The sequence below is a fragment of the Tubulanus polymorphus genome, chromosome 2 (assembly GCF_964204645.1).
Source record: "Tubulanus polymorphus chromosome 2, tnTubPoly1.2, whole genome shotgun sequence".
NCBI lineage: Eukaryota > Metazoa > Nemertea > Palaeonemertea > Tubulaniformes > Tubulanidae > Tubulanus > Tubulanus polymorphus.
In genome coordinates, this window is record NC_134026.1 from 25,742,814 (window position 1) to 25,765,986 (window position 23,173).

The 23,173-nt window shown below is 36.2% G+C and overlaps 2 protein-coding genes across 4 annotated transcripts; one reads left to right on the plus strand and one right to left on the minus strand.

Moving 5' to 3' along the window:
* Positions 1–187: 187 nt before the first annotated feature.
* On the minus strand, positions 188–19,453 carry LOC141898472 (nucleolar protein 14-like). 3 transcript variants are annotated; one of them, XM_074784384.1, is made up of 23 exons: positions 19,376–19,453; positions 18,813–19,009; positions 18,594–18,728; positions 4,259–4,409; positions 4,073–4,191; positions 3,891–3,986; positions 3,695–3,784; positions 3,545–3,613; positions 3,322–3,425; positions 2,989–3,134; positions 2,752–2,909; positions 2,605–2,659; positions 2,397–2,527; positions 2,081–2,305; positions 1,903–2,004; positions 1,731–1,793; positions 1,550–1,640; positions 1,395–1,467; positions 1,236–1,313; positions 1,006–1,150; positions 803–924; positions 487–642; positions 188–399 (listed from the first exon to the last, which is right to left on the minus strand). In XM_074784384.1, exons 2-23 carry the CDS (start codon positions 18,987–18,989, stop codon positions 294–296), a joined length of 2,592 nt encoding a protein of 863 aa, XP_074640485.1. In that variant the 5' UTR covers positions 18,990–19,009; positions 19,376–19,453; the 3' UTR covers positions 188–293. The 3 variants fall into 3 exon arrangements, with proteins under 3 accessions (XP_074640485.1, XP_074640486.1, XP_074640487.1); XM_074784385.1 differs by having other exon boundaries at positions 19,384–19,444; XM_074784386.1 differs by lacking the exons at positions 18,594–18,728; positions 18,813–19,009; positions 19,376–19,453 and adding an exon at positions 7,024–7,119.
* Positions 16,272–23,043, plus strand: LOC141898473 (nicotinamide/nicotinic acid mononucleotide adenylyltransferase 1-like). The gene is made up of 12 exons (XM_074784387.1): positions 16,272–16,282; positions 16,830–16,974; positions 17,926–18,221; positions 19,620–19,716; positions 19,945–20,033; positions 20,113–20,180; positions 20,274–20,452; positions 20,630–20,757; positions 20,843–20,944; positions 21,040–21,098; positions 21,263–21,358; positions 22,722–23,043. The coding sequence occupies exons 3-12, from the start codon at positions 18,042–18,044 to the stop codon at positions 23,029–23,031; spliced, it is 1,308 nt and encodes a 435-aa protein (XP_074640488.1). The 5' UTR covers positions 16,272–16,282; positions 16,830–16,974; positions 17,926–18,041; the 3' UTR covers positions 23,032–23,043.
* The last annotated feature ends 130 nt before the right edge of the window (positions 23,044–23,173 follow it).

A 23,173-nucleotide genomic window follows, 5' to 3' on the forward strand; every position in this document is an offset into this window, starting at 1 on the left:
ATAATAATTGATATAAGAAAGTTTGATCTCTATCCAAGTCACATACTGGTTGACATCTATTAAAACTGGTTTCCCTTCATCTGATTGTGGAGGATATGAAAGAAGTTTCCTTAAGGTGGATCTGTGAGTAATTCCTCTATTCCTAAGGTAGTCCCTCAATCCAAAAAAACATAAAACAAACACTCGATTGATAGATATCTGTACATCCCCTCATTGGGTATTTTATTATACAAATCTACAAACCAGTTACTGTGTATCACAAGATACAACTATTACAATTAATCACTATAAACTTAAGTGATCTTTTTCTTTTTGCCACGCTTCAAAGCACGCACATCACCTTCTTGTGTACCCAATAAACCATAAATCTCCTTAACTTTTCGCTTTCTTTCGGCATCCCTGAATTTACACAATCATTTGAACTCATGTATTGAGGAATATATGCTATTATTTCGATAAGGGGTGGTGGAAATACAAATTACGTACAATGTCATTTGCTGTTGTAGTTTTTCTCGAGCAAGGAACTGATTATCTCGACGCAGTTCTCTTATAGCACCCTTCATTTCCTTCTTATATTTATGTACGAGCGTTTGCTTCTCTTTGGATTCCCGACTTCCAACCCGTTTTTTACGTCCATCAAAACTGAAATATAGCATTAAAATTTTCAAGTTATTTAACGCTTACATAGAGATAAATCAGGATTTTATCTAATTAGGACGTTATCTACACTTAATCATGCTTAAATGTATGTTAAAATTATCCGGATTGAGTCGGTTTTATTGTATCTAATCGTACAACTCACATTTCATCAAACTTTGGTTCAATTTGACGGATCATTGGCGGCTTTTTCTTCTCTTTTTGTACTGGTTCCCTTTCACGAGTATCATGACGAGTCAGACATGCCATGACTTCAGAATGTCGATCCTCAATGAGAGATAAGAACAAAATATTACATAATTGTTTAGTCAGTGGCTGTCTATGAGATAGTACATGTAATTTTCTAACCTGTAAAGCTTTTGGATAAGAACCTATTGGTAATTTCTTAACAAAGTGCAAAACTGGAGCGAACACTTCTTTGTAAGCTGGAACTTGACTGTAAAGTTTAGCAAATTCCAAAACGAGATGAAGACAACAATTGATGTATGATAATCTGCAATACAAAATAAATGAATGAAGCTATAGTAAATGCGATGTAGTTAAAGCAATCATTCATGTTTGTCAATTCATTTACGTACCTTTGCTCAGCATTGTCCAGTTTTCGTAAATCTGTACAACACAATATAGTGAGCTTTAACTTTCCTATTTCACATTTACTGCAACGAAACGTACAAAAACAATCATCGAGGAAGTCTAATTTTTATCTAAAACTGTCTTATTCATGTAAAAATTCATACCTTGCTTCTTTTGAAACTTCTAATAAATGCACTGTTGGGCCTACAGGTTTGAACGGGGGAACCACTGCTTCAACTGCAAATAATAAGTTTTCATGTACATTGAATGATCTCATTAATGTTACGCGAAATACGATATGCAAATTGAGTATTCATACTTTCAGTCTTGGACTTTGTACTGGCTAAAAAGAGTATCCCACGAAGAAAGTTAATGACTTCAGGTATATATCGCTTTGATAGTGTAACATACTGAAAAAAAGAGACCCAACAGTTTCAAACAAGGGAGTCATCATCAATATCGTTAATGATGGAGCAGATTTAAGTTTAGTCTTTACTTACTTGAAGCAGTAAATTTGAAATAAATAATCCACTAGCGACATCTCTAAGATGGTTTACAGAACACTTAAACACAAAATGAAATGATGGAGGATGACAGTAATTCTTAAAACACAAGTGTTGAACTGTATCTGAAGTCTTGTCTAAAAAGTACGTGTCAATTGAAATATCTTACCTGTGATAATAAATGTGTCATGAACAGGACTGTTGGTGAGACAACAAGGTGAACGCGATCAGATGTCGGAAACAGCACCGAAATCAGTTTGAAATACAGCATCTACAAGTTTGAAATGTAAAACTGAAGCACAATTTTTCATGAACAACATATGGCTGTTTTATGACCTCATACTTACTGTATCGAGTCCTGGATAAATTCCTCGTCCTTTTCGACGTTCGCAGTATTCTACGAAGCCTTCTTCACGCTCCTGTATCACTTCTCTCATAGCAATAGCAGATTCTAATGGCGACTGTTGACACAGTTCATATAAATGCGTGGTCAATTTATCGATGAGTTGAAGTGGTGGAGTATTTTCTGTAGCCAAGTCTCCGTAATATTGTAAAATATGTTTGAAAATCATCTGTAAAAAGTGAGGCAATAATAAAAACAGTTTCTAGTATAAACTACTCGGTAGTACCAATATTTCTTAACAAAATGATATGGTGACAGACCTGGAGCTTTTCCTTGTTTCCCTCAGCAAGGCTTGGATGATGACATTTTCTCAATCTTTCTACGATTGTCAACTGATCCTCGGGAGAATGCTCTTCTAATAATGCTAGAAAATCTTCATACATTTCAGGAGCTGAAAACAGACACAAATACTTTACATATAGACACACAGGAACAAGTTTGCCAATGAAACCAGGGCTAAGAACTCACCGGTAAAGGTATACGGCAGTTCTTTTCTAGCCTTGTCCATGACTTTCTTTCTTTTCTAAAATTGATAGCATACTTATCGTATCAACCTAGTTAGACATTTCATAACTTCTTTACATCTTGAAAATCAGTCAACAGTATTTCATTGACCTTTAACTCTTTAACAATTTCGTTTGACTTTTCATTTTCCATTTCAGTAGAAACATCTTCTGCTTCATGTTCGTCTTCATCTTCATCCATCTCTATATCCGAATAGCTGTCATCACTATCGTGTGCATCATCATCATCATCTTCCTCATTTTCATCATCTAAAAATCAAGAAAACATGGAAGTATTTATGTAAAGAGTAAAATCAACCACTTTTCACATGAAATTTCTATATCCTACCATCCTCATCTTCAGCACTTCCACTATCATCATCGTCATCCTTTGTGTCATCATCATCAGCAGCAGCTTCTACTTCGTTGGCATCAGATATCAGTTTACCATCATTGTATCGCACATGATATCTATCATCTTCATCCAATAACAGTCTGAAAAACATGAGACCAATATCACAAATATCATCATGAACATTGCACCAGTAATAATCTAAGGAACATCAACTATATTACAAATATATATATTATGATTTAAAATGCTTGCATCAGGTACATTCTCGACAGTCGAGCGTAAGAAGTTAACAATAACAGCTTTAATATTGGGAGTTAGTAAACATACCCATCATCAAGATCTTCAGCTGATCGATGTTGTTTAGATGATTGAGCGTGTACACTTTTCCCATCCTCGTCAACAATACCTTTCATTCTTAACATTCGATCATGCTACAAACAGTACCGAGTATTCAATTAGTCTAAATATTTGAAAGCAGCAAGTTCCACAGTTGTGGATGAACATTCTACCGGTAATCCAAAACAGATGAGTTCATAGAACTGATAGTTACCTCCAATTTTTCTAATCTTTCTTTCTCATCTTTTGCAAGTTCTTCTTCAGTTTTTAGACGATCGGTTGCCTAAATATAATTTGAACCAAATGAATCAATAGATCATCAAAAATACACAATATTACAAACCTTTTAGATCGAGCAACTCACCATTCCTTTCAATTCGAAAGCCATTTCTCGGACAGCTATATCGTAGTCATCAGTAGTTGGCTTATACGGTTCATTTCCCATACCGAATACCTGAAATAAACAGATGAGTGTAATCCATTGATGCATGCACCATCTATTGTAGTTATACATCATATTACAAAGCAGTAAGATACTGCCTAGAAAATCATATTCCTACCTTCCCAGTTGACATCAGACCGCGTACATCTTTCCATTCTTCATCGAGTTGATTTGTCATTTCCACAGCTTTCTCTCTTTCGGACTGTCGTTCGTACTGTCACAGGAAAATGCAAAGACTATTAATTCTTGACTATATCGAAGTGCCGGGGTAAACTAGATTTAGTAGGATGATTAACTAACCTTCTCCTTCTTCGACTTTGCAATCATTTCCTCCATCCTTTCCTTCCAAGTTTTATTTTCACTCTCCTGATCTTTCTTTGTCATGAATCCACCAAAATGCGCTTCACCAACGATTTTAGCTACAAATTAATCCAACTGTCAATAACATAACTCCAAATTGTATCAGTTTAGAAACCAGACACTTACCGTCAATTCGTCCTTGATCTTCATCATCAATGTCCTCGTCATCGCTAACAACAGGGTTCTCGAATTTCTCAATCTCGGACAAGGATTGTCCATAATGGGTCAAGTCTTCCTCGTCATTCAAATTAAACACATTGGACTTATCATGATTTTTCTGAAAGCATAGAAACAACAGGATGTTCATCAGAAAAATGAAATCTGACTCGTATACAGGAGTGGCTGGTATGGCAGAATATATCCAAGGAAAAGTTGTTGGGTTTTTGTTACTCGACAAGAGAAAGATTTACCATTGTAGTTATTGATGGGTTGGATGATTGACCCATTATTCATCAAAGTCAATAGTCCTATAATCTAATGTCAGGTTCTACATGGCAAACAGTTCCTGAGACTGAATATCATTACAAATATAACCACAATTGCGTGCAACTGAGATTGAATTTGTTGGAACCCATGGTTCAATAGTTACTGAATTGCATGTGCTTATCATCAATTTGAGAAACCATGGCCTCCAGGGCATGTAACTTGAAAATCCGATAAAAAAGGCAAACCAAGTGAAAATTGATTTGTTGAATGCTTTTATCCCTAAATGAATATATTGGTCACTTGTTACAGGCTTTGGTAGAGGTATGAGTCAATAATTGTTCATCCAGTAATGAAATTCTTTCAGCAAAGTGTAAAATCGTATCAGAATTATTGACTAAGTTTCCAGAGAGACATTCATTTATTCAATACAACCACATTTTTATTCCGGAAACTGTTTATTGGATTTTCTCAGCACTCATGCCACGACAGACCGGATTGATATATGAATTAATTTTGTCCGTTGAAGAAAAAATTCAATAACGAGTGATAGGTTTATATTAAATCTTAAATTGCTGTATAACAAATTCCTTGTAATATTCAGAATGTCACATGGAATTGATTATAAAATACCTATCGTTTACCTATCTTACTAATGAAAAGATGAATAGTACATAATGAGATCTAACCATCAAATGATATACCACTAAATAGTTCTTGCAACCATACAGTTTACAAATAGTAAATTAGTTTAAAAGATCTATGATCAGCGTACAGTGATTTGTAGCTTAGAATAATAATAGATTATTCTGGAATGCAGCAACTAGATTTACTTCGATTTACAGAAACCAATTTATGAAAGCCACTGTTACTGCCTATCAGATAAGTTATCTCTGTTATATTGTAGAAAGTAAAGCAATCTCCACAAGCCACTTGATGGACTTTACGCCGACAATGTCCCATAGATCGTTTCCATTACACAACTAAATCGAATTTACGTTTCTTCTATCCGAGAAAATCAATGAGATTATTTCTCTTCAGAAAAGCTACTCGATGCGCAAAGTTACCAAAACCGGCGTGCTAAGACTACAAACCATCGGAAATATTCCGGCGGATTCTAAAATTACAGTCAAACTAATGTCAGATGGAACGTGAGACCTGGTATTTTCAATGTTATCCCTGTATTCGCATTAGGTTCAATACAGATAGGAATATTCTCACTACAAGTGTTGTAGTACTGTAGTACATATATCCCATCTTAACTTGTAGTGTTTTATCAGTCCATAAATTGCCATCAATAAACCCAAACGTTTCCATTAAACTGTCACCTCAACTGTCATTGTAACCGTTAAGAGGACAGCACTTGAATCAGGCGATTGCGGCAGAAAATGGCAGAATAAATCACTCACAGAATCAGTCATTTATCACTGGTCTGAAAACATTGGATTAACTCGGATATAAACTAACCCCGCAGTAACAAGCACCTGTCATATGAATAAGCAATATTTCACTTTATACGATACGAACACAGTGACATACTGAGCCGATTGGAGAAATAGAAAGAATGTCCGCAAAATTCTTCCAATTATGAAGCGACAAAATGAGAAAGTTCTTGTCTCTTCATGCGCATTCTAATTGAATACCAACTATGCTCATTTCCATATCTATTATGCCTGAACAAACTGTCATACATTTATATTCAAGGCGTTTGTTTCTTTGATAAAATCATCCATACCCTTTGGCAGAGACTTCTTCTTCATTGAATTGACTTCCATCGCATAAAATGCATGTACCGCGTATTTACAATACTGGCAGCGAGTCAAACTCTTGCAGCCCTGGGGGGCCGACTTGATTTGCTGAAGGATTCAACTTAATCCTGCCCTACGATGGGATTCACCATATCAAAAATACTTCATATACAGTGGCAGAAAGAGTAAATGTAACACAAGCCTCATAGGACGAACCTCCCATTACAGTATCTTTTCTTCTTTTTGATAACGTATCCCATGTTCTTGGTGTCAATCAAGCGTTATTGTTATATTGTCACACAAGACCGACAATAAAACAATGATAACAGAACAGAACGCAAATATTGAATGCTTCTTATTGGCTATATCTGAGCTCTGTTGAGGAGAAAGATTTTCAGGGTTGGTTCGAGATAAAAGAGTTACCAAAGCAAATGAGAAGACACTATTCGCAACAAATGATACGTAATTGACAAAGTGTACCTTTGATCTCTGGGTATACAAGATGGTGGAACCATGTTTAAGGTATGACAGCGGCATTGGATTTTCTTTGAAGTCTTAATTGAAGCTTAAAATACATTACATTTACGATAGATAGCTAGGCGCAGATTGCTGCCTAATCAACACTGAGATTGGAAATGATTGGAACGAAGGAAAACGCTCGAATATGAATTTGTTCTATTTTGCAAAAGCACAAAAAGCTTTTAAAAAGACCTTCCTTACTCAATTAGGTAGAGTTCACTGTCTTTTTTTTCACAGTAATCCAAATCTCATATTCAAGGCACATCAACTGTCAAATGCTAAGCCAGCATCAGGATGCTTATCAGACAGCCTAAGATATCTATTCCATCAATTGTAATCTCGACTCATAAACACGAGAATAGGCAACTCCACTAATAATGGATACGAAACTGAAAATGTAAATCTGTCATCATATTTGAGTTGTCGAACAGGTAACTCAAGGATGAACTGTCACATGCATTCATGATTTATTACAAGCCAGCAGTCATAATCCATACTATCAAATAATCTTGGCTGTATGTGACTTATACTTAATTGCTTCAAATCTCAATACTTCCCTATACACTGATGCTTGCTTAATCCATCTTAGCTCATGTTACCATTCCAATATTTGTTCACAGAATATTAGCCGCGCTGTACTAGGTTCACGTTGAAGGACATTTCACCCAATTACCATGTAAGAAGTTGAGCATAGAGCTCGCAAAACCAACAGCCGATGGCAAAAACGTGTAAAATCATCAAAAAAATAGAAGCAAAAAACTTCCAGTCAAATAAAATCAGAATACAAGTGAAAATAATGTATTTGGGTTCCAAAAGAGTGAATTAACAGAAAAGTAGTTTATGCCTGAAAGAATCTCATCATTATCAGTGCAGTTAGATACACACGACTACAAACGCGTGTCAGTTTTCAACGAGATAGCCACCGAGACCATCCATAATATCGTCAACATTGGCAGCAGACGCATGTGGTTTGTGACTGAGAACTAAAACTCACAGATACGCACCTTATTCTTCTTAACAGCGTGACAAGTGTGCGTAGGTGGAAATTTGCATTGAAGATTTGAGAATATGAGATGTTGAATTTTCAATTCCTACTGACAACTTAATCACTATGCTGGATGTATAGCAATGTTTAAACGCGAACAATGAAGCCTCAAGGATCTTTACTAACGTGAATCGAGGGACATTTTAGTAAATTGTTTCGCGAGTGGGAAATCACAGTTTTAATGGTTTTCGGGGGGATGTTTAGAAGCATTACAGGCAGGCGAAGACATCACCACTAATTGGATTCAAGACCAGCCGTTACAGTCTGCTGTAAAAAACTAAACGAAAGTGTCTCATGGGTGCAAACTATTGAAGGATTTACTGGTGGGAGAATGGATTTCAGTTAATATCACGGAGAGAATCTATGTAGCTATTGATTTACTCAAAACCGTCAACACGGACTGAGTTTCTAAAGATTTTGTGTTCAATAACTAACAACATCTTGTTGATGAAGCGAAGAGCCAGAGCTGGGGAAAATATATAAGCGAGAAAGGCGCCAATAAATCAGTGGAATAACTAAGAGAATGTTTTATTACGCTGTAGTAGGAAATACGTGATTAATGAATTTCAACACCGTATGAGTGATGGATTTATAGGATATATTAATACCTGTGTTAAAGACAGCACATATTTCTGACAAAGCTACACAGAATAAAATATTCATATGGATATATTTCAATAATTGATACATTTATGTTGATTTGAGAAAATGCCACACCCGAGTACGCCATCACCCGAGGATGGGGTAGAGACTAAAGAAGTAGCCCAGACTCAAGATAGTTCGCCGAAATGTCAAGAGCAAGTTAAAAGCCATCCGGAATCACCTTGTAAAATAGTCAAAGAGGTAAGAAAAGATTGTTCTTGTTTTTCCATGTGGATCTGTCAGGAAGAGCTCAGTTCCATGCTCTTATCAATTCCCCAAACGGCGTTCTAATAGATGGCTGCATAGTAATCAGCAGTTTTTCCTGAGATGACCACAAAAAACCTGTCACAGGGTTATCACAGCCTAGCAGTGAGCTGAATAATCTACAGAAGGTGAACATCAAATAATCTGAGCATCACACATTTCCTAACGATCAACACACTTAACAAGACATATTTCATGGTTGATTTAACTCTATTAACAGCTCATTTTTATCACATCGCAACACGAGGTTAGGTGTATTAATTAAAACACACCAAAACATGAATAACAATCACAAGATTGATTCCCCTGAGCTGAAAATGACCAATAAACTCATTTCTGCGAAAGATAAATAGAACAGAGAGGTTGGATAGAATGAATTGAGCATTTCTACTAAGATTTACAGTCATTTGACTTCCCTCTCCTGATCGGTATAATCTCCCAGCTTTTGAGATTGAGGGGCTTCATGTTTTATGCTTTGTTCATTGTGCATTATGTTCATTATTTTCAATATGCTGTTATTCTGTATTTCACTGTGTGCTTGTTCTTTGTCAATTTTTTCCATGTTTTGTCTTGCGTCAATTCATTAGATGTTCAATACTACGTGAATATTATCTATGGAGCAATAAATATAGGTTCAAGTTCATCCTGCAGCAGATAAGATAGTTGAACACACGAGGCGAAATCCGGTGACTAATTATCGATTACTAATTAGTACGTTCCGGTACGTCTTGCCCTGAAGACCTACGAGACTCACGCCAAATTCATGTCTTAGACTAATGAACTCGAAGATCTTCAGGAAACACAGATAGTGCTGCGAGAACAACGCGCTTCAATGACTTAAGAACGATGCTTAAGACGCGGGAATATGGACATTGAATGAGACACTCGAATTACCAATGACTTGTACCTCGTTTTGTGTTAAACGTTACCGATAGATTTTATTACTCGGTTCAATGATTTGCAAGAGAAATGCGACAAAACTTTACATGAACTCTTCTACTAGATCAAAGGAAACATATAGAAGGGTGAATTCTAACACCCTTCATTATTCTACTTCGATACACTTCATCCTGAGAAATAAAGCATCTGCTTCAATATCGTCTATATTTCTACTTAATAATATTTTTAACACGCGAGGAGATCATCAGCGATAAAAGTCATTTCAATCATTGCGGCAGACACGAAATCGCATTGTTAATTGCCATCCTTAAATGGTGCTGAAATGCGAACTAATTTCTTAAGCAATTACAACATCACTCGCAAGTTGATGAGAGAACAAATATTGAGCTGATAAACTCGAATGAATGTCTAGCAATTCAACGCTAATCGAACGAGACAAGCGTACAAAATTTCAAATGTTCACTTATTCAATAAAATGAGACTTAATCTGATAGGACAGTGGGAGTGAAGCTCATTCATCGACTTTCTTTTAGAGAATATAAACCTCGGTATTCATGGTACATTTGTGGCGTCCTAACATGATATTCTCCGGGGTACATTCAGACCGATCAATTCACGGGAATAGTTGAGATAACATGCGCTGCTTTTTAATCTTCTAACTATCCATCAACGTCTGACGCGATAACATTTCTTAAACAGCGCGTTTTATAGAATGATTCTCGAATTACGTGACACCGAATAATTTTTGATGAGGAATAATCGACGAGCACTTCTAAGCAGAATAGAGCGGTTGTCTTTTGACGGATTCATAATCCGCCGTAAGAGGTGATTTCTCTCGCAGATTTAGCGACGCGGCGGTAACTTCAGCCGCCGTATCAATATTCAGAGATATTCCATCGAGAGATCGAGATAATTGAAACACCAGTGTATGAATAATCATGGATCAGTGATAGGATCGATTGAATGATTAAATCCAGCACAGTCTTTACCCTATATACCCCAATAGTACCCAATACCAGATTTAAATCAATTTCAGAATTTTGACATCGCCATACGATGATGTTCATTAAGTACAACTTTTGAACGAAGCTACCATTTGTTTTACAAGTAAGCTAAAATGTATCATTCGTCACGGAGGACAGAATCTCTGATGAATTTCCCAGTTGGATTCCGGAATACGTAATAAATCACTGCAACTTAATTTGAATGTACAAATTGACGAACTCATTCATAAACATTACTAGAACATCGCGTAGACACAGACACGGTTGATGACGGGAAAATAGTGAAGCTGCGTCTTACACATGATCGATTGTTATTCAATATACGATCAACCCTACATTACTCCTTCGACTATACTACCTGTAGCCTCGCCGAGAGATAAAAAACACCCGGATTGTTCTAGTACAAATCTGAGCAATAATAACACAACGATAAATTTGATCATCGTTAAAAATATAACGTTTGCAGAAATACACAGAGACAAGCGTCCATCAGTTTTTACATTTCATATTCCCGTGCGGGCGAGTTCCCAGAGATATTTTCAAATTACCTCCAAAACGCTGCAGGCTTCGACTTGTTGATTGCATATGAAGTTCTCGTCTTAATCTAATAGAATTTACTTGTAGTGTCAAATCCTCTCATTTTAATTAGATTTCGGCGACATTCTAATTACGAAGTAGTCGCAGGAGGGATTTGAGGATTGACAGCGGAACTCCTTTCTCAGTTCAAACACTGAGATTATTTCTCCAGGAAAAAGACTTATATGACCTAGACGTAGGTGTGATTTGGTCATTGAGATTATACGTCTTATTTCAAACATCATGAGAGATATATATGGAATATGTAGGCGCGTTAAGATTAATATTACCTTTCAAAGAATTATGAAAAGATTTTCCCAAAGGGGCATCACCGGAAATAGAATTATCTTATGCTCTCGGTAACATTTTGCCACGGACAAATACACCCCCACGAATCTGACGATCTATTCTTAAACTCTATAAGAAGTTGCAGACCAACTCCATATTCCGATGAAAAGAAAGTTGAACTATTCATGAGACAGGAGTGTATCAATCTAAATTATCTTTGACACCGATCGGGACTGTACAAACCTAATCCCAACTATTGTTGGCTCGGCAATGGCTATCAACAATACTTATCGTAACTATATCCTTGTTAGTAACCATGGGAACACTGAAGTTCTCATTTCGATCTCATAAATGAGAATATTTGTTATTCAGACGCGTCAGCTTTCAGCTATATAGCCACCAGTTTTCATTTAGCCTCCCACGGCAATAATAATTTCATTTCTATAACTGCGGATTCGCAGACATCAACAAATTAAGGGAAAGTAATAGTCGAAATATCAGATTAATATAACACCAGACTGTCTTATATCTAATAGACGAATTAACACACGAATCAACATTTCATGTCAGTCATGCGCGTATGAAATTCGGTTATGACGAAATAATTTCATTACTGAACTGACCGTTTTGTTATAAAATGCCATCACCCCTGCGAGTGATATCAATTAACATTCGGCTGATTGAGTTATCTTCTGGTAGCGGCAATCTGACCCGTACTGCGGGGGAGGGGGGGTTCTGGTAATTTCATCGAATCCGATTAGAAAACTGTGATGGAAAAACAGGCGTATATAATTTAGCACGGGTAATTTGCAAACGAACGCCGACGTGGAGCCAATTAGGAACGAGACACTGAACTCGGCGCGGAAACACGCACAAAAAGTGCGATTCTATTGCCATAGAAACCGAAATATAACAACAGGAAAATGGAAGCCAACCAAAACATAATACACATTGTCGCGAAAGGGATACTGGCTTAATAGCTAGATATCGCATTCATTTTATAAGTGTAACCGGTAGAAAAACAGGTGGGAAATAAGTTCTGCAACTTAGCAACTTTTTTTTCAACAAACTACAGAGAACTGTGGACATACCAAGGGTTCATTAGAGATGAGTGATGCTATCATAGGAGCTAGCTGACAATAACACGTTCTGAGGATAACAAGCAAAAGTATGCTGATGATGTCAATGGAAAAACCAAGCCCCAGGAGTTAAACAGCCATCACTTAATGATGGTTGATGATGCTGACACCAGTAGCAGTAGTGCTGGTAACGGGTGACCAGTAATGATGCGGACATCCCCTCCGGTATCAACAACCACATCTGTAACATCTAATGACTTTCAGAAAGTGCTATAAACCATTTCTACATGACATTATCACATTCCCCCGTAATAAAACTATCATTATATGACAATTTGAACTGATAGAGGATGTTGAGTCTGAAAATCACAAAAGTTAATAACGCTTGATTATGAATTTCTGTGTAGCAAAAACAGTGAATCATAGAAATGAAAAGTCTTTCAAAACTTTCTTTTTCAATAATAAATTGTTCTATTGCTCTGCGTATTAATGGTTGATTAAGGTCACGAACATATATGAAAATATGACATCAACTCGCACTCTAGAGAAAAGAGCTGAAAACAATCAAGCATCATCACTATTCACATAAAAAGCACTTATGGGGAAACGTTCTTCTTTCGAGCCGTCGGCAATCTTCGTAGAAAGTCTAGCTACATGTACGAACCCATGGCACAGTACACAATGCGTCAGGATTAGCCATCAGAATATCATAATCCAAAATGTCAGTGTTTCGAAATCCGTAGGGAGAATAAATCTGTACAGGTTTCCACAGTGTAAAGCTCACCTTTCATTCGTGATTGCAGCAGTAAAGCGCAGCTGCACGAAACTTCCAACATTTGTTGATGCAGTTTAATAGCAGATGTATTCGGCTTCAGAGCTTTTTATGAGATTTTAGTTGTTCAACGTGTAGACTTTGTGCAAGAATGTTGTGAGTACAGTTGAAATATTCTAAGAATGGAAAGCTTTCCAGATTTCCAGATTCGTCAAAATAACTGCGGATTCGCAGACATCAACAAATTAAGGGAAAGTAATAGTCGAAATATCAGATTAATATAACACCAGACTGTCTTATATCTAATAGACGAATTAACACACGAATCAACATTTCATGTCAGTCATGCGCGTATGAAATTCGGTTATGACGAAATAATTTCATTACTGAACTGACCGTTTTGTTATAAAATGCCATCACCCCTGCGAGTGATATCAATTAACATTCGGCTGATTGAGTTATCTTCTGGTAGCGGCAATCTGACCCGTACTGCGGGGGAGGGGGGGTTCTGGTAATTTCATCGAATCCGATTAGAAAACTGTGATGGAAAAACAGGCGTATATAATTTAGCACGGGTAATTTGCAAACGAACGCCGACGTGGAGCCAATTAGGAACGAGACACTGAACTCGGCGCGGAAACACGCACAAAAAGTGCGATTCTATTGCCATAGAAACCGAAATATAACAACAGGAAAATGGAAGCCAACCAAAACATAATACACATTGTCGCGAAAGGGATACTGGCTTAATAGCTAGATATCGCATTCATTTTATAAGTGTAACCGGTAGAAAAACAGGTGGGAAATAAGTTCTGCAACTTAGCAACTTTTTTTTCAACAAACTACAGAGAACTGTGGACATACCAAGGGTTCATTAGAGATGAGTGATGCTATCATAGGAGCTAGCTGACAATAACACGTTCTGAGGATAACAAGCAAAAGTATGCTGATGATGTCAATGGAAAAACCAAGCCCCAGGAGTTAAACAGCCATCACTTAATGATGGTTGATGATGCTGACACCAGTAGCAGTAGTGCTGGTAACGGGTGACCAGTAATGATGCGGACATCCCCTCCGGTATCAACAACCACATCTGTAACATCTAATGACTTTCAGAAAGTGCTATAAACCATTTCTACATGACATTATCACATTCCCCCGTAATAAAACTATCATTATATGACAATTTGAACTGATAGAGGATGTTGAGTCTGAAAATCACAAAAGTTAATAACGCTTGATTATGAATTTCTGTGTAGCAAAAACAGTGAATCATAGAAATGAAAAGTCTTTCAAAACTTTCTTTTTCAATAATAAATTGTTCTATTGCTCTGCGTATTAATGGTTGATTAAGGTCACGAACATATATGAAAATATGACATCAACTCGCACTCTAGAGAAAAGAGCTGAAAACAATCAAGCATCATCACTATTCACATAAAAAGCACTTATGGGGAAACGTTCTTCTTTCGAGCCGTCGGCAATCTTCGTAGAAAGTCTAGCTACATGTACGAACCCACGGCACAGTACACAATGCGTCAGGATTAGCCATCAGAATATCATAATCCAAAATGTCAGTGTTTCGAAATCCGTAGGGAGAATAAATCTGTACAGGTTTCCACAGTGTAAAGCTCACCTTTCATTCGTGATTGCAGCAGTTAAGCGCAGCTGCACGAAACTTCCAACATTTGTTGATGCAGTTTAATAGCAGATGTATTCGGCTTCAGAGCTTTTTATGAGATTTTAGTTGTTCAACGTGTAGACTTTGTGCAAGAATGTTGTGAGTACAGTTGAAATATTCTAAGAATGGAAAGCTTTCCAGATTTCCAGATTCGTCAAAATACACCGAGTGAAGGATAAGAAATATTCATTTATGCTTTTTCAGAAGTGATTATTGGACATCATTGAGTGAATATGACACAGTTTTATAGCCGTAATTGCAGTGGGAATATGTACGGATGGAATGATACTCTGGTCGTAGGAATATTTATTCATGGCGCTTGTTTTTCGGGATACTCGGGATACTGTTTAGTATTATTGAGGATGTTAAACATATCATAACAAGAAACGGATTTCGTTCACAGTATGCCTACGCATACTTGACTTAGTTTTATAGTAATGCACAAATAACTAAGGTACGACTAATACATGAATATATCCAACCAACTCACTAAAAACATTGATATCAGTTGAGTATCTGTCCTAACATAGCTGTAATCAGAGAGATTTATTTAGTGCGAGACACAACTCAATTTCCTGGGCAGATTACAGGGCAGGGGGTTATTTTTCCATTAGTATCATGGCAGAACTGTACATTGAGACCTGCCACAATAATAGCCAGTGAAACTACAGGTGGTGGGTGATCTGTGGTCTCGATGATCAAGGTTGACAACGGGGAAGATGCCATATGAGAAATATCGATATCTTGATGCACCTAATATCAGTCAGACTGGGAGAGTCCAGAAGTAGATTGAGAGGGAAAGTAATGAAGTCGAATCTAAAGAATTGATCTCGTAACAGATACAAGTCAAATCGGTTCCTTCATTAAATATTTATGATCTTTCAACCTTGATATAAAGAAACATCTGGCTATTAAATAGATAACAGAAGACACTACCCGTAGCTTGGCTAGGACAAATGAATCGTACATAATGAATGACAAACATGTATATTTCCATTCGTATGGGCACAATGAAAACAACAGGATGATAAGCCATAACTGCATTACAACTAGCACACGATGCTGAAAAAAAAAATGCTCGATGAAAAACAGCAAATAGTTTAGCCGAAGCTGAACATCATAATGTAGGTTGACAAATATACGTAATGAATACAACAGGCAAAATACTTTCAACCAGCCATTTACATGGATGCGATGCAAAAGTGTTGAGTAATGTTGCTAAAAGGGATATTCATAAAGTATCTATAAAATTCACGTTGTTATATCATATCATAAAGTGGTTAAAAGGCTATGATGGAAATCATCATTTCTACTGCATTTTCAATGATGTTTGTCCTGCCGAGCTCATCAATTTGTGGAATATAGGGAATGAGATGATGCAGTAAATTGCACAATAATTAGTTTCAGAGTCAACGGATCTTTAGGAATACAGATTAATTGGTATATTTATGATGGATAAGTGATGAGAGATGTGATATTTCATTTCGTGTCGTGGTATATCATATCAGGATCATAGAGCCAGGGATCAACTAATTTGTGGGTCGGACTGAAAAACAAACTGACAGGTTCAAATACAGAATAATTCATTTTCTAACTATTATCCTGGTTATTGTACGTTGTCAGGAACTGTCATATGATAAATTCCGCGTAATGTTTCCCAGTTTTGCCTTTTAAGGCGATGATCCGGATTTCGTGGTGAGAGCTTGAATCTAATTATGATGAATGGCATCTAGTTCATTTAAGTTTGTCTATACAGATGCTAGAATACAGAAACTACTGATCTACTCGACAGAGATTTACAATATCAATCAGAAATCAAATTATTAAAAGCTGGTGGATTTAGAAATAGGGATCCATACGAACATATGTTGCTACTGTAGATGAACTGAGTCGACAAAACGGTAAGAATATTTTGAGGTAAAATTTTAGGATGAGCATACGATGGGTAACAAACACGACTATCACATTGCAAAAAAGGAAATGCGTGTTGCCATCAATCAAAGCCAATTCCGAACTAAACTTTATCTCTAATGTTGAATTGATATTGCATTAGCTAGGCTGGAGGTAACATTCCATTGCGGTGAATAGGGTAAACTTGTAGGCAATTATAGTACCAATGTACGATTGGTTTTAAGGATAAGTAGTGTTGTTGAATTGGTGAAGCAAGATCAACGAACTAAACCAATATACCACCATACTGACAGATCAAATCAAATCAGTACCGTGTACGCCAATGGATATGATGTACACTGACTGACGTTAAATGGTAGCAGCAGTTTTCAGATTGGAAAGTCAATCCAATAAATCCCTCAGGATTGACCCTGTGAACTGGAATTAACAAAGTTGATGACTAGTGACATATAGGCCATTGATATGATGCTTCTTTTATCAAACTTTCTGAAAATATGGATACGCATGTACAAGTAATTATGGGTTATACAGTTTGGATGTGGATCCATAGCTTGCGAAGAGAAACAGTGAAATGGCTCAGAAATACGATTCATCAGATATTTCAGAACCACATACATGATATAGATGCTAACAGTACATACCTAGTTGTTGAGTTTATACTATCTAAGCAATATGATCACTTGTTTAGCCATTATAGTTTAGTTTAGGATTCATTTCTAGCTTCAAGAGTTTATGTATCTTACATTCCTAACAATATTATTACTGATAGTTTTGGCATGTGTTTGAATGTAAAGTATGGACAAGTGCATTTTTCAACATCCTACAGAATTGTGTCAATTACAGACTAAATAATCGGACCCACAAAACCTATAATCTTTATTGTCTTATGTTTTGGTAAGGTGGAAGCCTTTAGGAATTGAGAAATCTATTTTCATTTTTAGCTGAATGAAAGGATAGGATAGTAAAGTAAGATATTGGAAGGAGATTTTACACTATTTAAGAATCGAGAATAGGTTTTCTGAACATGTAACAGAAAAGGAGAATAACTATATCAAGCATGATGGGCAACACAGTGACTTGTATACACACAATCCCGCAGTCTCCTGTGAAGAATTTAAAAGCACCACTGGTGCCTCTGCCTCGCTCACCAAATAGATACCAAGTACACCAGTGTGACTGCTGTGATGAAATACAAATCATTCACCAGTTAGAGACATTACAAATGGAACAGATTGCGGTAAGTCTTACTCAGGGGTCTCATAGACCAATTTCATAGAGAAATAGCCATTCCAGTTTAAACAAAAACAAATACTTTCCAATGGACTTCAATATTGCCACACATTCCTCAAAGAATGAATAAAACTAAATCTATGCCACCAGTGAGATTGTGATTATTCAATTGAATGTGGAATTATGTAGAACTGGATAGTCTTAATAACCCAGTGAACAGGCAAAGCATTCTAAAAATAGTTTATTTAGTCACAGTCTCATAGTTTTAGAAGAATCGTACAGGACATACAGACGGAATAGGAATAACATGCTGATATGGGAGTAAAACATAGCTTTGTTGGACCAGAACCTGAAAACAGTGAAGTAATTTTATAATTACCTGTTTTTCTATGGCAAACCTTGCCAACATCTTCTCTTCAACGGACAATTCTGGATTGTTTTCTCCGAATCGTTTGTCGATGATCTTATTAGCTTTGTCTTTCTTCTTAAATTCGACCAACAGTGTTTGTTTTCGCTGGAACGATAACGCAGTACCGTTAGAAATGCCATTTTATCCAAACATTATCACTGCTTCAAAACGGAATATCCGATCACGTACCTTAGTGATGGCCTTTGATCTAGAAAGACCAGGCATTCCTTTATCATGTTTTGAGATTCGGCGCCCGAGAACGTCATGTTTCTGGCGATTAACTTTAACTTCAAATGGATTGACTTTTTTATCGACTTCTTTCTTTTTCCTGTGAACCTTGTCAGCGACGATCTTTCTTTTACCCATTTTGATGAGTAGTGATTTATCTAAGAAGAAAATTAGAATATGAACAATTTAATTCATATGGTTCTGAATGTTGTGACTGACTATTTAGGAGAGAATGGTAAGGGTAGTTGATCAAGACATACCAACGGCAATCGCTTTGGTTATACTGACTGATGAAACTGAGGGCCATGTCATATATCAGCTGCAGTATTTTGCACCATGCTGTATTTTCAGCAGTCAATCAATAAAAAATTTAATTGAATTGTAACTGTGCCACAACACATGGATCGAAGTTAGAACCAGACACTTGACGCGTCATAAACTACACAATCAACCTTCGACTTTTTTAAATCGTGATTAGTATCGCTCCATAGCTTATTAAACATGTTAACATGTCTGAGACGTACATAATTACCGTTCAATCTGTGTTTAATCGCAAATTCTTCTAAAAATTCTGAAAAATTAATCCGACATGGGCGCGGCCATCTTATTTGCTGCGGGATGACGATCGTCGACTGTAAATAAATTTCAAATGATAGATTATGACAAAGATTTTACTAGAATTAACGAATCATTAAATCTTAGCTTCGTTATTAATTGTCTCTATTTGAAAACAATTAGTGATAATTTATGTTAAATGTTTAATTACAGTCACGTGATATTGATGATTCCAAGATGGTGAATAAAGTTGTATTAATCGCTTGTGGATCGTTTAATCCGATCACTATTATGCATCTGAGGATGTTTGGTGAGTATTTGTGAGTTTAGGGATGTCGTTTGAAGTTTCATGTTTGATTTCAGTTCGGTATCGAGTACGAGAACATTCCAATGTGACGACTGTCTCGTGATTTGTAGTATGGGACATTCAATCAAATTCATGACTTTATTGGCATTGCGTTTCAAATGTCAACAGGTACCTGTAGTCTATGCATAAAATACCCAGGCCATATAATATATGCTGATCTTAATGTTTCAGAATTAGCCAGGGATGTATTACAGCGAAATGGAAGCTGTAAAGTTATTGCTGGAATAATTTCCCCAGTTAGCGATGGATATGGAAAGAAGGTAATTGGATTTGGCTATTCATATTTGTTGCACCGTCACCTACTACTGACAAATGTGTTCATTTTGTTTATCTGAACAGGGTTTAGAGTCTGCAAAACATCGATGTGCGATGATTCGTCAAGCATTGAAGTCATCAGATTGGATCAAGTATGCATCTTTCCTGAAGTCATTACTTATAGGCACAAAATTTAGGAATATAAACTTCAATCCATTTGTCAAATTGTGAATATTGCATTGCAGGTTGGACACGTGGGAATGCGAGCAAGAAAACTGGTCTGAAACAGTGAAGATTCTTCGTTATCATAAAAACCGAATTGAAACGCGTTATAACGTGGACAATTCGACGGATGATATCAATTCTGTTATGTCTCCATCCAAACGTAGACGAGTGAACAGAAGTCAAAGCAATAAAAATAAAAGTAAGCATCAATTTTGATTTATGTCAATGTTTTCAGAATTTTTGGTATAAGTTTCATCATCATTGATTGACTGCAGTTTTCAGCTCATCATTATCAGCTTCAATGTGTCACTTCGTGTTGCCTACGGCATGCTTACAAATAAGTTTTCATTGTTCTAAAAAACAATTTTGTTTTCAGCAACTGATAGTTGTGATTATAGTATTCCTCTGAACATGAACGATAGCGGCAATGTACAACTGAAATTATTATGCGGCGCTGATGTATTAGAATCATTCGCTGTGCCGGGTCTGTGGTCGGATGACGATGTTAGTTACATTTATTAACAAAAATATAGAAATCTTGAGTGCATCGTGAAATGAATGTATTAATGATGTGTAAATATCTCTGCAGATGGAAGAGATTGTGAGTAATTTCGGCCTGGTGTGTGTCACCCGTGGCGGAAGCAATATTGAAAAATTCATTTATGAATCTGACATATTATCGAAATACCGGGTAAATAAATAGCTTTCAGATTTCTCGCGTAAAGTAGCAGTCGTTGTTTTTTCTATGATATGATATGAAATTTGATTGTCTTGTTCTATTTATAGGATAATATCACAATTGCAACTGAGTGGATCACAAACGATATTAGCTCAACCAAGATACGGTAAGTTACTTTTCATGAAATTATGATAATTTCAGATGACAAGCGCTTGAAGCATGAGTTGGGAAATATTCAAAATATAGTGAACTGCGTCAAATCTAATGACTATTAAACTGGATGCTGCAATACTCGATGGATCAAATGTAAACTGTCTTTTGAAATTTCAGGCGGTCATTACGACGAAACGAAAGTGTGAAGTATTTACTACAAGACTCTGTGATAGATTACATTAATAAACATAATCTATACAGTGTACCGGACAAGTAAGACTGCATGCTACCATTCGTGTTGCGTCGTCGTTGCGATCCTTATTTACTGTCTGTTCGGCATATATTTTGTAGAAACATTTACCAAATTGGAGAAAAATCTGATTGTACGATGATTTCTATTTATTTTCATATACATGTACCAGTTCTACAAAAATCCCTGATTTTCACAGAGGGAGAATAATCGATCTATTGCTGTGTATGTGTATTGAATGTATTTACTTGTGTATTTATTTGTTTGTACGGCAAGAGGGGAAATTTGTATTAAACAAAAAACTTATTAAGCTGCCAACAGCCTCTTCAAATGTTGCTTAGCATTTTACATGATTTATACTAGCTGCCTTCAGATTAGGTTCTAATCTCTGATGATAATTGATTATTAAGTGTTTTGTTATAAAAGAATAATCGGTATATTGGAAAAATAGATCTGTGAAAACACAATTTGTATTGCGAATTTTATGTTACATTGTCTTTGCTCAAATATTTGAAAGCCTTTATTCATCATTTCTAAAACGTTCAAAAAGGAGCTTTCATTTAGTAGGTGTGTTTGTTATTTACTCTTTGAATTTGATATATTTTGTGATAGAGTAGGTTTTGAAGGCCTCCTGCTTGCAATACAACAATTGTTGAAATATTGTCTCTTAAACATACAACTTGTGCCAGTGAATATTAAAATGGTGTTGTCTGGTGAGCTACCGGTATTATCCAAAGTATTGTTAAATTTTTAAGAGTTCATTATCCTTGTATTGTGATGATACAGTTAGTGTCTACAAGTATATCTTCCATGTTGGGCTAAGTTTGATACGAGTCTATAGTTTAGTAATTTCATTCATTTTGTATTTGTAGCATAAGATTTACAGTAGAAGGTACTAGGTTTTGGTTCAAATATAGAAAATTAGTGTTAGTAAAATTAAGCTCACCTAACACAGAATGAAAGCTTTATCACTCAGGTTGAATTACATGCTCATGCAGTACAACTAGACAATCTTCTTAGTTGAAGAAGTCTTGTCTTTACTTTCTGCAGTTATCAGTAAAGCGATAACTTATGTATTTATTTGTAATTACATTTTAAGACATAAGGTTTCTTCTCGTATGTGCATGGAAATTGTTTTATTTTATATTTTTATACTGAAATTAAAGACATTTTTACCTTACATATGTGTTATTTCTTTGCTTTTTTACTTATCGTGATAACTGTAATTTGTTCTTTGATTTATTATCGCTTTTTGGTCGTAACTTTCAGTAAAATGGACTTGTGTTTTTGTGCATGAAATTTATGTACTACTCCGATACTCTCTGGATCTACTGCTACCTGCTCATTACTGCTGGAAAATATAGTGCCTTTGTTTCCATTAAACAGCAGGTCCGTGAACCACATCACACCATCGCCGAACAGAGATAACGCCCCAGATGTAAATCTGCCTTCAGTAAAACACATTCAGTTTCTGTCTCCATCTCACAGTAGCAGTAACAGTACCACAAACAGCCCACCAAGCAACAATGAAACTAGTCCAAACAGTGGATACAGCAGTGGTAACGAGCTGGAAGACAGCGACAACTCGTCTCCAAAAAATACACCTCGTAGAAACAACCCTGGCTGTATGACAGATCTCAGTTCTATTGTTCGTCGAGTTAAACGTGTTGCTTTAACTCCTGAAACCTGTGTTTAAATAAAATCCCATTGATGGTGAACAACTCGTGGAAACTCGTTAACAATTGCAAACATTAAGTTCCACTGTAACAACCATGTGCATATTCTAATAAGCTGTTTAACCATAGTTAAATGTGAAAAATAGGCTGAAATAGGAATAA